Below are 11964 nucleotides of genomic sequence, written 5' to 3'. Positions count from 1 at the left end.
TATCAATTAGAGCATGCAGACTGTTGTCATTGCTGTTATCTTTTCCCTTAAAAAAAAACGGCAGACATATGGAGTGGTTTGACAAAGACGCTGCGAGGGAAGTGGCGAGCATGTGTGCATGTATTAATAGTAACCTTAAGGTCCCTGCTTTGGGATTTGAGCCAGTCTTGGATGTAGCCCTTGGGATCTCGGGAGAAACTAAGCATGAAGTCCCTCTGGATTTTCAGCTGGTTGATGGACTCGATGGTCTCATGAATCTAGGAGAGAGGGAAAAAAAGGAAAAAATTACTTTCAATGAAGAAAGACTGTAGGTTTTTACATTGGGAAAACGGCTGGTATTTACTAAACTACTACTCAACACATCAAGTCAATAATTACTACGGACAAACTACAAATTTGTGCGTGACAATGTAATAACCTCATGTAAAAGGTAAAGATGGAGGCCTCACCTTGTTGTCGAGGGAGGCGATTTCCTGCTGGTTGGCTGTGGACAGGAGGAAGCTGCTCATCTGGCTCTTCAGGGGGTCCTCCACCTCCACGTCGATGTCGTAACAGGCCGTCTTCTTCTGGTCATTGGGGTCAACGCTGAGAACAAGGCAAGAGCGTAAGTATAAGATTAGAGCTTAGAAATGCTTGGAATTTAATTAGACGGCTACATACGTTTCCTTCACATTAAGCAGAAACAGAAATCATGGCCGTACAGTGACTCTCAAACCGGGGCCTACCTGATAACATGGTTGATAACAATGGGGTCTGGAGGCAACAGGAGGTTGGTGAGACGCTGAGGGATTTCGGAAAACTTGAGCCGGGGACAGTCAAAAATCTGAAAAGGCAAAGAACAAACACATCAAAACGGGCAGTCATTTTTAATTGTAAGCACCGCAGTCGCACCGAGTACTCCCCTACCTGTTGGAAGTATTTGTCACAGTTGATGTACTCCTTGTCGTGGGAGTCCTGGAGCTTGTTGGTCTTGACGTATTGCCAGAGCGCCTGGATGATGCAGGAGCGGGTCTGTGTGTGGATCCCGAGGAGGCGGGCCAGGCGGGGGTCCAGTTTAAACTGTGGGGGCTGCACAGGCACACGCTGTTACTGCACTGGTTTATATCACCGCGGGCCTTATCGTCTTTGGGCAAATGGGGCCTGAAATATCCTTTAATGTTTGGGTAAGCTAACTTCCTGTTGGCCAGTGGAAGGTAGCGACCACTTCCTGTCCACATTTTAAGGTAAAGATTTCAAAATCAGAAGAAAAATAAACGTCCAGTTGAGTGTGTTGTGATATTTTACCATTTACTAGCATTAAATTAGCCTTTAACTTCAAGGCGAAAAGAGGGCCACTCTCAAATAGAGGCAGACATTTCCATAATACATTCATTCTCCTCACCTGGTAGTCCAGCATGAGCAGCAGAGTGCAGCGTACGCTCACGTCTCCGGGCCGCTTCACCTGGAAGCCGTCCGTCTCCTGGGTCGTGGGCGTGCGGTGCCACTAAATGACCAATCACAGAACAGCAGGAAGTCAGGACGCACGCTCGTAACTGCAGCTGGCTCCACTTATGCTGGTCATGCTGCTCGCTTCACACTTTGTTTCACACTTTATTAGTGCCGCTAATGAAATGATGCTCAGACACAAAGACAACATGAAGATGGCTCTATTAGCTTTGTACTGAAATCAATTATCTCAACGCGTTTGCGAAGGAATGTTGTCCAACACCGCGCCCACATATCGAATGTGAATCGTGTAGGTGTAAAATAATAGTATGAATGCATTATACATGATGTAGTGCTCTTTTAAAGAAGACGTTTTACAGTACGTACAAAGAGGTCTCCTGTGTAAGTCCATGTTTGTAAAATTAAATGAGTCGTCACACTTGCACATAACAATATAGGTGCATTATTTGTATCATTTCAATTTTAGAATTTGTACCAGAGACAAAACTATAAAGTAATAATGTCAATCTGAATATACGACACTTTTTAGACTGTTGCGAATTTTGCCTGTGAAATACATGCGGTGCACAAAAACGTGTACACTTTTGACCACAAGAGGGCTATGGGGCATTTCCATAGGAGCGGACCGGAACGGACCGGAGCGGACCGGAGCGTTTTGCGGGTGTTTCCACAGCCAAAAGTGAACCGCTCCGCTCCCAAAGGGGGGTCCAAACCGCTCCAGCCCCGGACCACTTCAGCCCTGGGGTCTGGATCGGTTTGCCGACCGGACCGGTTTGGGGGGAAAGGGGAGGGGGACGTGTCACCATGCTGATTGGTCAGGCTTTTGACAGTCAGTAGTCACTTGCATGTTCAAAGTTATCTTTCTCTTCACCATTTTGGCCATCTCTACACATAGCCTAAATGCCTAATTTTTATGCGAATACAATAATACACAATAAGCCTACTCATTTTGGGCAGAATTGTGTTTTCTTTTCTTTTTTCTCAGTAACTGTTAACCTGGTGTTTAAAAACCCAACTGCTCAAATAAGGAAATAAAATATAGACTTACCAGTGCTGGTATAGGCTTGGAAGAAACAAATAAAGGCAGGCTGTATTAGAGTCTATTTTATTGATTAGTTTTGGAAAACATTTACATATATTTTTTTCCTATCGATGTTCACACAAGTAAAAGACGTAATATTGACTAATTACAAGTCTTGTAGATGAGTGCTCTGCCCCACCTAATGGCCAAATGTCACATAAACAAAGGTGTTTTGAAGCAGAGTGATATGAGTCTGTCACATGCCTAATGTCCTTGACCACTCCCATACTGACCCAGACCACTTTACCAAACCTGCCTAAATGAACCGGTCTCAAGTGAACTGAACTGGTCCGCTCCTATGGAAAGGGGGCTTTTGTGTTCAATCATCTATGATTGTTTTGAACTACATTATTGGGTTTTATTTCAATGATTGTTGAGAGCTGCTCAGAAACTCAGAAGAGAATTAAAAAACAACAACAATTGAAATAATTATTTATATTTATAATTGAAATAAATTACGATTGTAATAATTGTTAAAGAATTACTGCATTGCAGATTGTAGTGTATTTGGTAAAATAGAGTGTGACTACTTTGTTTCTCCAGTATTGAGATGTGACTCGTAGTGCCCCTAATGCTTTCTCCAACCAGAGAGTGACTGAAAACTGATTAAGCACTGATTGTGCTTCAAGGCAGAGAGCATTCTTGATGGAAATCATTTAGAGCGGAGCAGCTGAGAGCTGCTCTGAAACTCACTGTTAAAAAAGGAAACCTTGAGAAGTCATGCTTTTCATTCGATAACATCCGAAAGTGGGTTTTTCAGTAAAAACATCTTTGTCAAACACAAAGCGAAGGGTGACTAATGCTTGGTTTTAATGAGTAAACTCTTTGAAGCACTCTCCACTGCAGGTGAAAGCCTTGTTGTGTTAAAAGCAGCAGTTGTTATCCAAAATTGAATTATTCACATAAAAGTAACTTAAACTTTGTTTTGAAGGACACATCAGTTACTCCGGGGTGAAAAGTTCAGCAGCGTTATCAGTGTTATCAGTGTTATCAGTGCCATGGCGGCGCTTACCTCCACCAGGTGGTTGTCAGGGCCGTACAAGTCTTTGTCCAGCTCGATCACCAGGCTCTTGAAGAAGGAGGAAAACTTCTTCTTTTGCTTCCCAGGCTGTAACAGAAACACCAAGGATGAGCTAATGAGAAACAACACTATTTTAAATGGCTCTTCCCATTGAAGTATTAGTCACCAAAGCCCCGAAAAAGGCTGAGTAAGACGAGCAAGACATTCTCAGGGTCCACTTCCTCTGAAGCCGAGCAGAAATATTTGTGGTCTGCGAAAATGTTTCCGACTGCTCAAATGACAGCCTTACCTCACAGTGCGCCGACATCAGAGCGCTTTACAAAGACAAACGCTGTAAGATCATTGTGTTTCATGCTTCACTGATCTCCACACAAACTCCTCATAATATCATTCTGTCAGTTGAGCTCAGCTTATCTGGGTACGTTTCTGCTTGAATTCAATAAACAAACAAAAATGCAGGCTATTCAAAGTGGGGGATATTGTATTGTTGTTTAGCATCCGGATCACTTCTGCATTTTGCTGTACATTTGGATATGTAAAAAAAGGAAAAAATAAAAAGTACTCACATCGTCCAGCAATTTCCCCTCCACCCGCAGTTCCCACGATGCAATACTGCCGTCAGAGTCGTCAGCGTCGGGCCTGGCCGGGTTAAAGGTGTTCGAGATGTACAACCGAAGTTTGCGCTTTTGCTGCTGGCACAAGGGGAGAGAGGGCACCAGTGTTTAAAGAGGCGTCTCAGCCGGGGTAATGATAAGCCGCTGTACATTTCCCTTACTTTCATGGGCCTCTTGAGGGCCTCCTGGATGTCCACCCGCTTGCGCATGATGGTCTGGTCCAGCTTGCGCTCGAAGGCCAGCAGGTCCATGTACGCCTGCGATTCAGGGACCAGCTCACGGATCTAAAACAAGCAGAAACACGTATATATTGAAATGAGCAGTCTTTCACTCTACTTATGCAGGAAAATGTGACACAACGTAGCAGACGGCACTATCCTTTTCTCAACGTATTCTGTAAGCATTCCTGGGATTTCTTTTCTTCAATAATTAAACCTTGAGCATTTTAAATCGTACATGGCATTTCAATTCCGTAAAGGTATTTGCAACCCATAGAAAGGCTGTTCCATTAGTGGCACATAGTGATAATATTGTGGCACTAAATCAGTGGTTCTCGACTGGTATGATGTCAGGACCCACCATAATCCTGGGATAAAGAGCCCTGACCCAAAAAGGAATTACAACTTTACATACCCTGGCAGAATTTTTTATTTTTTTGGCCATTTTTCAGAGAAAATGAATGATAACAACCTGTTTTTTCACTCATGGTTAATGGTTGTGTGAAGCCATTTATGGTGAAACAACTGACGGTTTTCTTTTTAAATCATAATGACAAAAGAAACTACCAGAATGACCCTGATCAAAAGTTTACATACCCTGGTGATCTTGGCCTGATAATATGCACTCAAGTGGACACAAACGGGTTCGAATGGCTACTAAAGGTAATAATCCTCACCTGTGACCTGTGTTTGTAATTATTGTGTGTGTATAAAAGGTCAGTGAGTTTTTGGGCTCCTGACAGACACTTGCATCTTTCATCCAGTGACGTTTCTGAGTCATTGGAAAAGCAAAAGAATTGTCAAAGGATCGGCGAGAAAAAGTAGTTGAACTGTATATAATGGGAAAGATATCCAAGGTACTGAGAGTATTAATCAGCAGTTGTTAAAACCAAACCTTGGTCAGGTCAAATCAACAAAAAAAATCAGTAACTGGCAGGAAAATTGTGGATGAAAAAAAAAACTAAGAGATAACTTTAGCTGAAAAACAGGACTCTTGAAAAGAAATAGTTGAGTAGCTGTTTCAAGAAGCACAATAAGGAGGCACTTGAGGAAAAATGTGCTGCAAGGCCAAGTCACCAGAGCAAAGCCATTACTTTACAAATGCCACAAACGCACAATATGCCAAGCAGCACAGAGACAAGCCTCAACTATTCTCAAATAATGTCATTTAGAATGTTGAAACTAAAATGGGACTTTTTGGCCATAATCATAAAAGTTACATTTGGAGGAGTCAACAAGGCCTGTGATGAACGGTGCACCAGTCCTACAGTGAAACACGGAGTTGGATCACTGATGTTTTGAAGATGTGTGAGCTACAGGAAACTTGGTCAAAACTGATTTCAGGATGAATGCAGCATGTTATAAAAGAATGCTGGAGGAAAAGTGTCGCTCATCAGCCTGGAAGCTGCACATGGGACGCACTTGGACGTTCCAACATGACAACGATCCAAAGCACACGGCCATGTCGACCTCTCATTGGCTACAGCAGAATAAAGTGAAGGTTCTGGAGTGGCCAGCTCAGTCTCCTCAACATCATTGAGCCACTCTGGGGAGATCTCAAACGTGCAGTTCATGCAAGACAGCTCCGGAATGTACAGGAACTGGAGGCTTTTTCCTAAAAAGAATGGTCAGTTTTGTAATTCGAGGAAATAAAGAGACCCAACCACAATTACCACAAAAGAATCGAAGCTGTCATTGAGGTTAAAGGGGCAAAACACGGTATTAAGTGGGGTATGTAAACTTTCGATCAGGGTTGCTTCTTTTGTCATTATGATTTAAAAAGATAAATGGCTTCACACAACCACTAACTATGAGTGTTATTTCTTATCCACAGACTTCTCCATCAAAAGCACATTGGACACGACAGGCAACTTTTAAATATTTTTGACAAAATTGTGCAGTTGGTATTGTCATTATTTTCCAAGAAACGTAGAGTTAATGCCAGTCTGAAATCACTTTAATTTGATTTTAGCCAAATTCCTTTAATAATAATATGTTTATAACAGGAACACTATTCTAAACATATAAAAAACTCAGGAGTTTTTAGAGTTTTTAGAAAACAGCGAAAGAAATGGTTCCACGACCCACATTTGGGTCACAGCCCCCCAATTGAGAACCACTGCACTAAATAGACACAGGCAGAGCAAGTATCACCTCAGAAAATATCATAATCAAATCAAATTAAGACTAATGAATTAAATGAATTAAATGAATAAAGTCTTAAGCTGCAACCGTTCAAAGTACAATTTTGATGAGAGTGTATTTAATTCTACCTCCCTTTTTATAGACTGCATGATTTGAACAGCAATTTCCCATTAACCAATAAGAAAACAGTCTGTCATTTTTGTTTTTAATATCACTTTGAAACCAGCTGCTGCCATGCGCCTGCACTGTACATCCATAATGATAATACGACAATGGCCACAGCGCTTAGACCCGCGGTGACTGATGTGACTCGCGCTAAAATAAAGTGTGTGAGATTGCTGCTGCGCTGCCTGACAGATCATTTTTCTCCACAGCCCTCTTATTATGACTTCCTCGCCGGGGCGCTGGAGGGGAGCCGCGAACGTCCCTAAGCTATAGCCCCGGTCCATCATAATACGGCAGGTCTATATACTCCGTCCCAGCACGAGGGGACTCCAATGGGATGCAGCCAATACTCACATTATCCTAGCCCATGAAAAGTCGTCCCCAGCATCAAGGGCTCTGTGCTCTTCTTATTTCATTTTTTTCTCACATAAACGGCCACCTTTATTGTTCCCCCTCTCATGGCTTTCCAATATCTATCTCGCTGGTTTTCGGCGGGCCAAGGTGCCAAGCAGACAAGAGAGCCGTGTGGCAGACATTCCCTGTCCGTGACTCATTATAGTGGAGTGGCGCCCCCAAGCCAACGCTATCTATCCTGTCTGGGCTAGAGCAAGGGGGATAAGCTTTTGGATGCCTTGTGTTCTCACGGTATTGGCCAAAATTGCAGAATTATTCCACAATGCAGAGCTACCCGACCCAACGCAATATCGTAAAAAAAAATCCCGAGTTCAGGTCTTGGTCAATTTTCTTGTCCCCTCCAAAAAAAATATTCCCCATACCTTCTTGTTATTCTGCGTCTGATTATATGGCCCTCCGCGGCACGGAAACTAGCGGCCCCCCTGACTGGCAATGTTCTGCTACGCCGCGCGCAAAAAACAATAATGACACACATCAAAAACATCAACAACAACAAAGGTAAAAAATATGCAGCCTCACCCTTTGCGGAAGAATCTTGTCTGCCATTTTCCTTCTCTTAGCACTAGAGAGACGGGGAGAAAGACAGAGAGAAAGAGGAAAAAGAGAGCATGTTACTATGGTGACTGATAGCGTAGCACCCAGGCCATCTGCTAAAATGCTGGGCCATATCCAGCACCCCAGCACCCCAGCTGTGTGCGTGTGTGTGTGTGTGTGCGTGTGTGTGTGCGTGTGTGTGTGTGTGTGTGTGTGTGTGTGTGTGTGTGTGTGAGTGAGTGCGCATGTGTTTGTCTGGTGTTCTCAAATACAGCAGTGTACCTGAAGGAGAGAGCCGCCTCCAATGGCCAAAAAAATGTCACATCACACATCGCATCTCGGGCGCTTTTAGGATTTATTAGATTTACTATGAATGTGCCAATGTGTTTATTGACGACTATCACACAATATTAGTTTGTTGTAATACTTACCATCAAGGCCAAGACTAAAAGCTGCGTAAGAGACGCTGGGTTGTTTCAATAATTCATTTTCTAAAGCTTTGTGTGATCAGGCATACTGTGAGAGTGGCTTGCAAAACAAGCAAAACATTGTGGTTAATTTTCTTTGAGAACGACATACTGCACAAACTGCTGGTGTGCTTTCTGCTCCACCAGCGGACCACTTGGTATGCATCGCAGCCACCTGTGTTGGATGCATGTGGTCATGTGATCCCAAAGTGACCAAACCACACACTACCACAGTGGTATTAAGTAGAGTCGACATGCAGAAGGTTGTGCCCAGAGCAGACACAGCCTGTGCTCCTATGAAGGTCCTTTGTGGAACGTGTGCAGTGGTCATTAAAGCAGAGCCGGCAGCGGGCTTTGGAAGAAGAAGCCTCTAGTGAAAGCAGAGCTGAGGTCACCAGAGGACATTTGTATAGACTAATGTAAGACTGTAAACTTTCAAAATGTCAATGAAGGAAACTCCTGCTTCAGAAGTCAACATTCTGAACTGGGTTCTTCTTGTCATTAACACTATTTGACAAATGGTTCCTAATGTTCCACATAGCACCCTTCACTTGCGGGCACAATTAAATAAATACTGGGAAGATGTAGACACATTTTCTAACACAGTACTTAACCTTTTCTCTGTTAATACAAGAGAAATTGTTTGGCTTAACAACACTAGAAAAACATTACACATGCAATGACCGTTTTAACCTGTGGTTAAAAGCCCTTTGTAGAATCAGCATACAAGCTGAAATATTTAATAAAACAACGTAAAGTGGATAAAGGTTAAATTTATTATTGACAAAAAATGTTCGGACTTTACCAGGTCTAAACATGTACTTAAAGAGAAAGAGGGGGAACCTAAGGAATAAGGATGGTATTATGTAGTTATATAGTGAGGAATAATCTATGGCTCAATCACATCAAAGTATTGTTGCTGCAGAAGACCACATGCCAAAGACTAGAAGACAACTAGTTCAGGGGAGTGCATGTCAAAGGGAAGCAACACCTGCATCACCACATCTGCATTCTGCTCCGACTGTTAAGGGCTTTTAAAGGGGTCTGCCTTTCTCCTAGCGGCACAGTCTGTTCCCATCATGCCATGCTCCAGTCCAAAGCATGCACCACTCCTTTGAGGAATCAAACGTCCACAGCTCTGTGGGTATCACACGCCTGGCCAAAACGGAGCCGTGAGGGGAGGACCCGGGGCTCGGCTGAAGGGTGTTCAGGCCAGGGGGAGAAAACGCACATGCAGCAGAGTAAACTCCTACTTTGATCCGAGCGTGGGATCTGATTGGGGCTCTCTCATGTCCATCTGCCTCGCCGGCATCTCATTGGCTCCTGGGAATCCGACCGGCTTCCTATGATTTAAAATTTCAAGGTTGTACCGTTAGAAATGTACACACACTCACACGCAATTTCAGGGGAGAGGCGGGACTTGGGATTTGGACTGTTTGCAAGTGTTGGAAAGTGCGCTAAAAGTGTGTGAACTGGACTCCGACAGTCAGGCACTAGCACGGGTGGTGTGTGTCCATGCACCCTACAGGAGGGCCTGCAGGACTGTTGACATGAGGCTCCGCGGTGTTTCTGAGTGAGCCATAATAAGCATGCTTCACACACACGAGCAGACACTACACTGATAATGGACGGAGGAAGACACAGGGGGTGGCCTGGCAGGGCACGGGGAGCGAGGTGGGATGAAGCGCTGGTGGTAAATGGGGTCTGAGGTGCAGATGGCGGCCGCTGAAGTGAATTTTCTAAAGGCGTCCAATAACAACTGCAGCGTGTCCACAAGTCAAAACAGGGCCACGGTCGTTTGGTAATGGATGGTTGAAAGGAGAAAAAAAAAAACGTTTCTCCGTGTGATAAAGACATAGCTTTAGTGAACTACGAATGACAAGGTAATCTGAACACTAAAAGGTTTTAATACGTTACTGTGGCAAAATGTTGCTCGTCGAAAAAAAAAAGAAAGAGAAATATCTTATCTGGGGGCACATACAGGTCATGGAAACTGTGAAATGTGACCCCATCTTTGTGAAATCACATACAGAATAAGTGCAGCAGCTTTTCCTTCAATTTATTCTCATTCCTTCTTATAGTTTTGTTGTCCCGTTTTCACAGCTTTTCCGGTGAGAGGGTTCGAAAACCTTCCAAACAATTGATCCTGGAGCGTCCTTGAGACCACTGCGATGGAAAGTAAACGCGCCACGCCGTCCGCTCATACAGCCGCAGGGTCACCGCAAGGTCAAATCCGCACAAACATCCACCTTTATTTCAAACACAAAAAGTTGCATAATGCGCCTTTAACTTAATTCATTTCAAACTTTTTTTTTTTTTTCTTTTTTTTTTTTTTTACAGGACTTTGTGCCGAGCTGCTATTTTTAGCTCGGCGATGCTCCGCTAAGTGAGGAGCTCTCAATGACACGCGCACAGGTGGGTCGCCCTCGGCAACCAGATGTGCGCCGCCACGCTGCGTAGAGGACACGCACTTTCACGGGGCAGCGGTGAGCGTTCAGCAGGGACACCCACACACACACACACGAATCATCGATCAGGGTCCTGGGACACTACATAGAAGGGGGTTAGGGTCGAGAAGCGGGACAACATTTCCCCCCCCCGACCTGTTCGACAAGCCGGACTAATTACGAGCGGATCAATCGCGCTGCGGATAGTGAGGGGGAATGAGACAAAGGCCGCTGAGTGTGCATATCGATCGCTTTTTAATGACCCTGTACCTGCCGCGCACGCACACCTCTCCCTGTACGAGGTCTGTGCGCGGGGTCCGCCAAGAAGCTGACCGCCGAAAGTCAAGGAAAACGCTCGAGTCAGTGCATTGATGGATGGCACAGAAGGTGAACAAAGACACGTTGAGAGAGAGGCATGAACATGGAGGAGAGGTAAGCGCGCGTTCAAAGCAGAGAACACACCAAAGGAGAGAGGCAGTGGGAGAAGCGGCACGGAGCTCAAAGGTCCCGGCTTTAGGATTTTTTTTTTTTCAAATGAGAAACTTTTAAAGGACCAAAATAGTCCTGTAGTAACGGTTTGCCACAGAGTGAAATCAACGAGATTCTGTGGAGGTTCTGTGGAATGAACATCCGCCGAACTCTAGATAGAGGTAAAACTAAAAAGACTACTGCAATAAATCCAAGTAAAAAGCAAATCCAAGTAGGCAAAGTATATTAGGTTAGTTAGCTACTGAGATTGATTAAGGTTCACTTCAAACAGGAGCTTTGAAGTGAACCTTAATTCATCTCAGTGGCTTCAATCGACAAGTTGCAGACCCATTTAATTACAAAAGTGAATGGGTCCGACCGAACAAGGCCAGTTCACATGACAAACATTATACATTTATCACGGTTGTTTGAGTTTCCTTTTCAGGTATTTCTTTTTTGAGACAGATGTAGTGATGAAATGTAAAAGCGACAAACAGCTGTCCGCATGCCGTGCTGCGTTCGAGGAAACTCACTTCCTGGCTCGGTTCTGCACTGCCTGCTGCTGCTGCTGCTGCTGCTGCTGCTGGACTGCCGGGGCGGGCCTCTTGCGGCTGGGCTCCATCACAGGGGAGGGCAGTCCGGGCCGTACCGCCGGGCTGCCACCGTACGGGGGGCCGGGGGGGCCCATGGGAGCGCCCTGGTGGGGCATCCTCGCTCCAGACGGCATGCCAGGACGCTGAGGGAAAACACAGCAGAATACATTTGTTTTACTTTATTTCATGGCATAAATCACTGCATGGACACACAGGGCAGGATATACAGTAAGTGCACGACATCACAACAAGAATTTTATTGTGGCAACTATAGTAACCGTAAGAATGTTGTATTTTTGACATGGTTTATGGTTAATTTCTCTGTGATGGCTGGACCTCAATGTACTCCCA

At 44.5% G+C, this 11964-nt stretch overlaps 1 protein-coding gene across 6 annotated transcripts in view; it reads right to left on the bottom strand.

Annotated features, from left to right (window-relative positions):
* Nucleotides 1–11964, bottom strand: part of smarcd3b (SWI/SNF related BAF chromatin remodeling complex subunit D3b) — a 37882-nt gene that overhangs the window by 3181 nt on the left and 22737 nt on the right. For 3 of the 6 annotated variants that reach the window (XM_079576683.1, XM_079576684.1, XM_079576681.1), the window contains exons 2-12: nt 11554–11756; nt 9359–9448; nt 7624–7666; nt 4324–4446; nt 4115–4240; nt 3540–3635; nt 1382–1483; nt 907–1068; nt 726–823; nt 450–585; nt 135–257 (exon numbers count right to left, since the gene is read on the bottom strand). In XM_079576683.1, the coding sequence (XP_079432809.1) occupies nt 135–257; nt 450–585; nt 726–823; nt 907–1068; nt 1382–1483; nt 3540–3635; nt 4115–4240; nt 4324–4446; nt 7624–7666; nt 9359–9448; nt 11554–11756 (1302 nt within the window). The remainder of the gene's footprint in view (nt 1–134; nt 258–449; nt 586–725; nt 824–906; nt 1069–1381; nt 1484–3539; nt 3636–4114; nt 4241–4323; nt 4447–7623; nt 7667–9358; nt 9449–11553; nt 11757–11964) is intronic. The other 3 variants (XM_079576682.1, XM_079576686.1, XM_079576685.1) reach the window with 3 other exon arrangements.

Source organism: Gobius niger (genome assembly GCF_951799975.1).
Source record: "Gobius niger genome assembly, chromosome: 18".
NCBI lineage: Eukaryota > Metazoa > Chordata > Actinopteri > Gobiiformes > Gobiidae > Gobius > Gobius niger.
The sequence above is the reverse complement of the archived record's forward strand: the minus strand, read 5'-3'. Positions and strand labels throughout refer to the sequence as shown.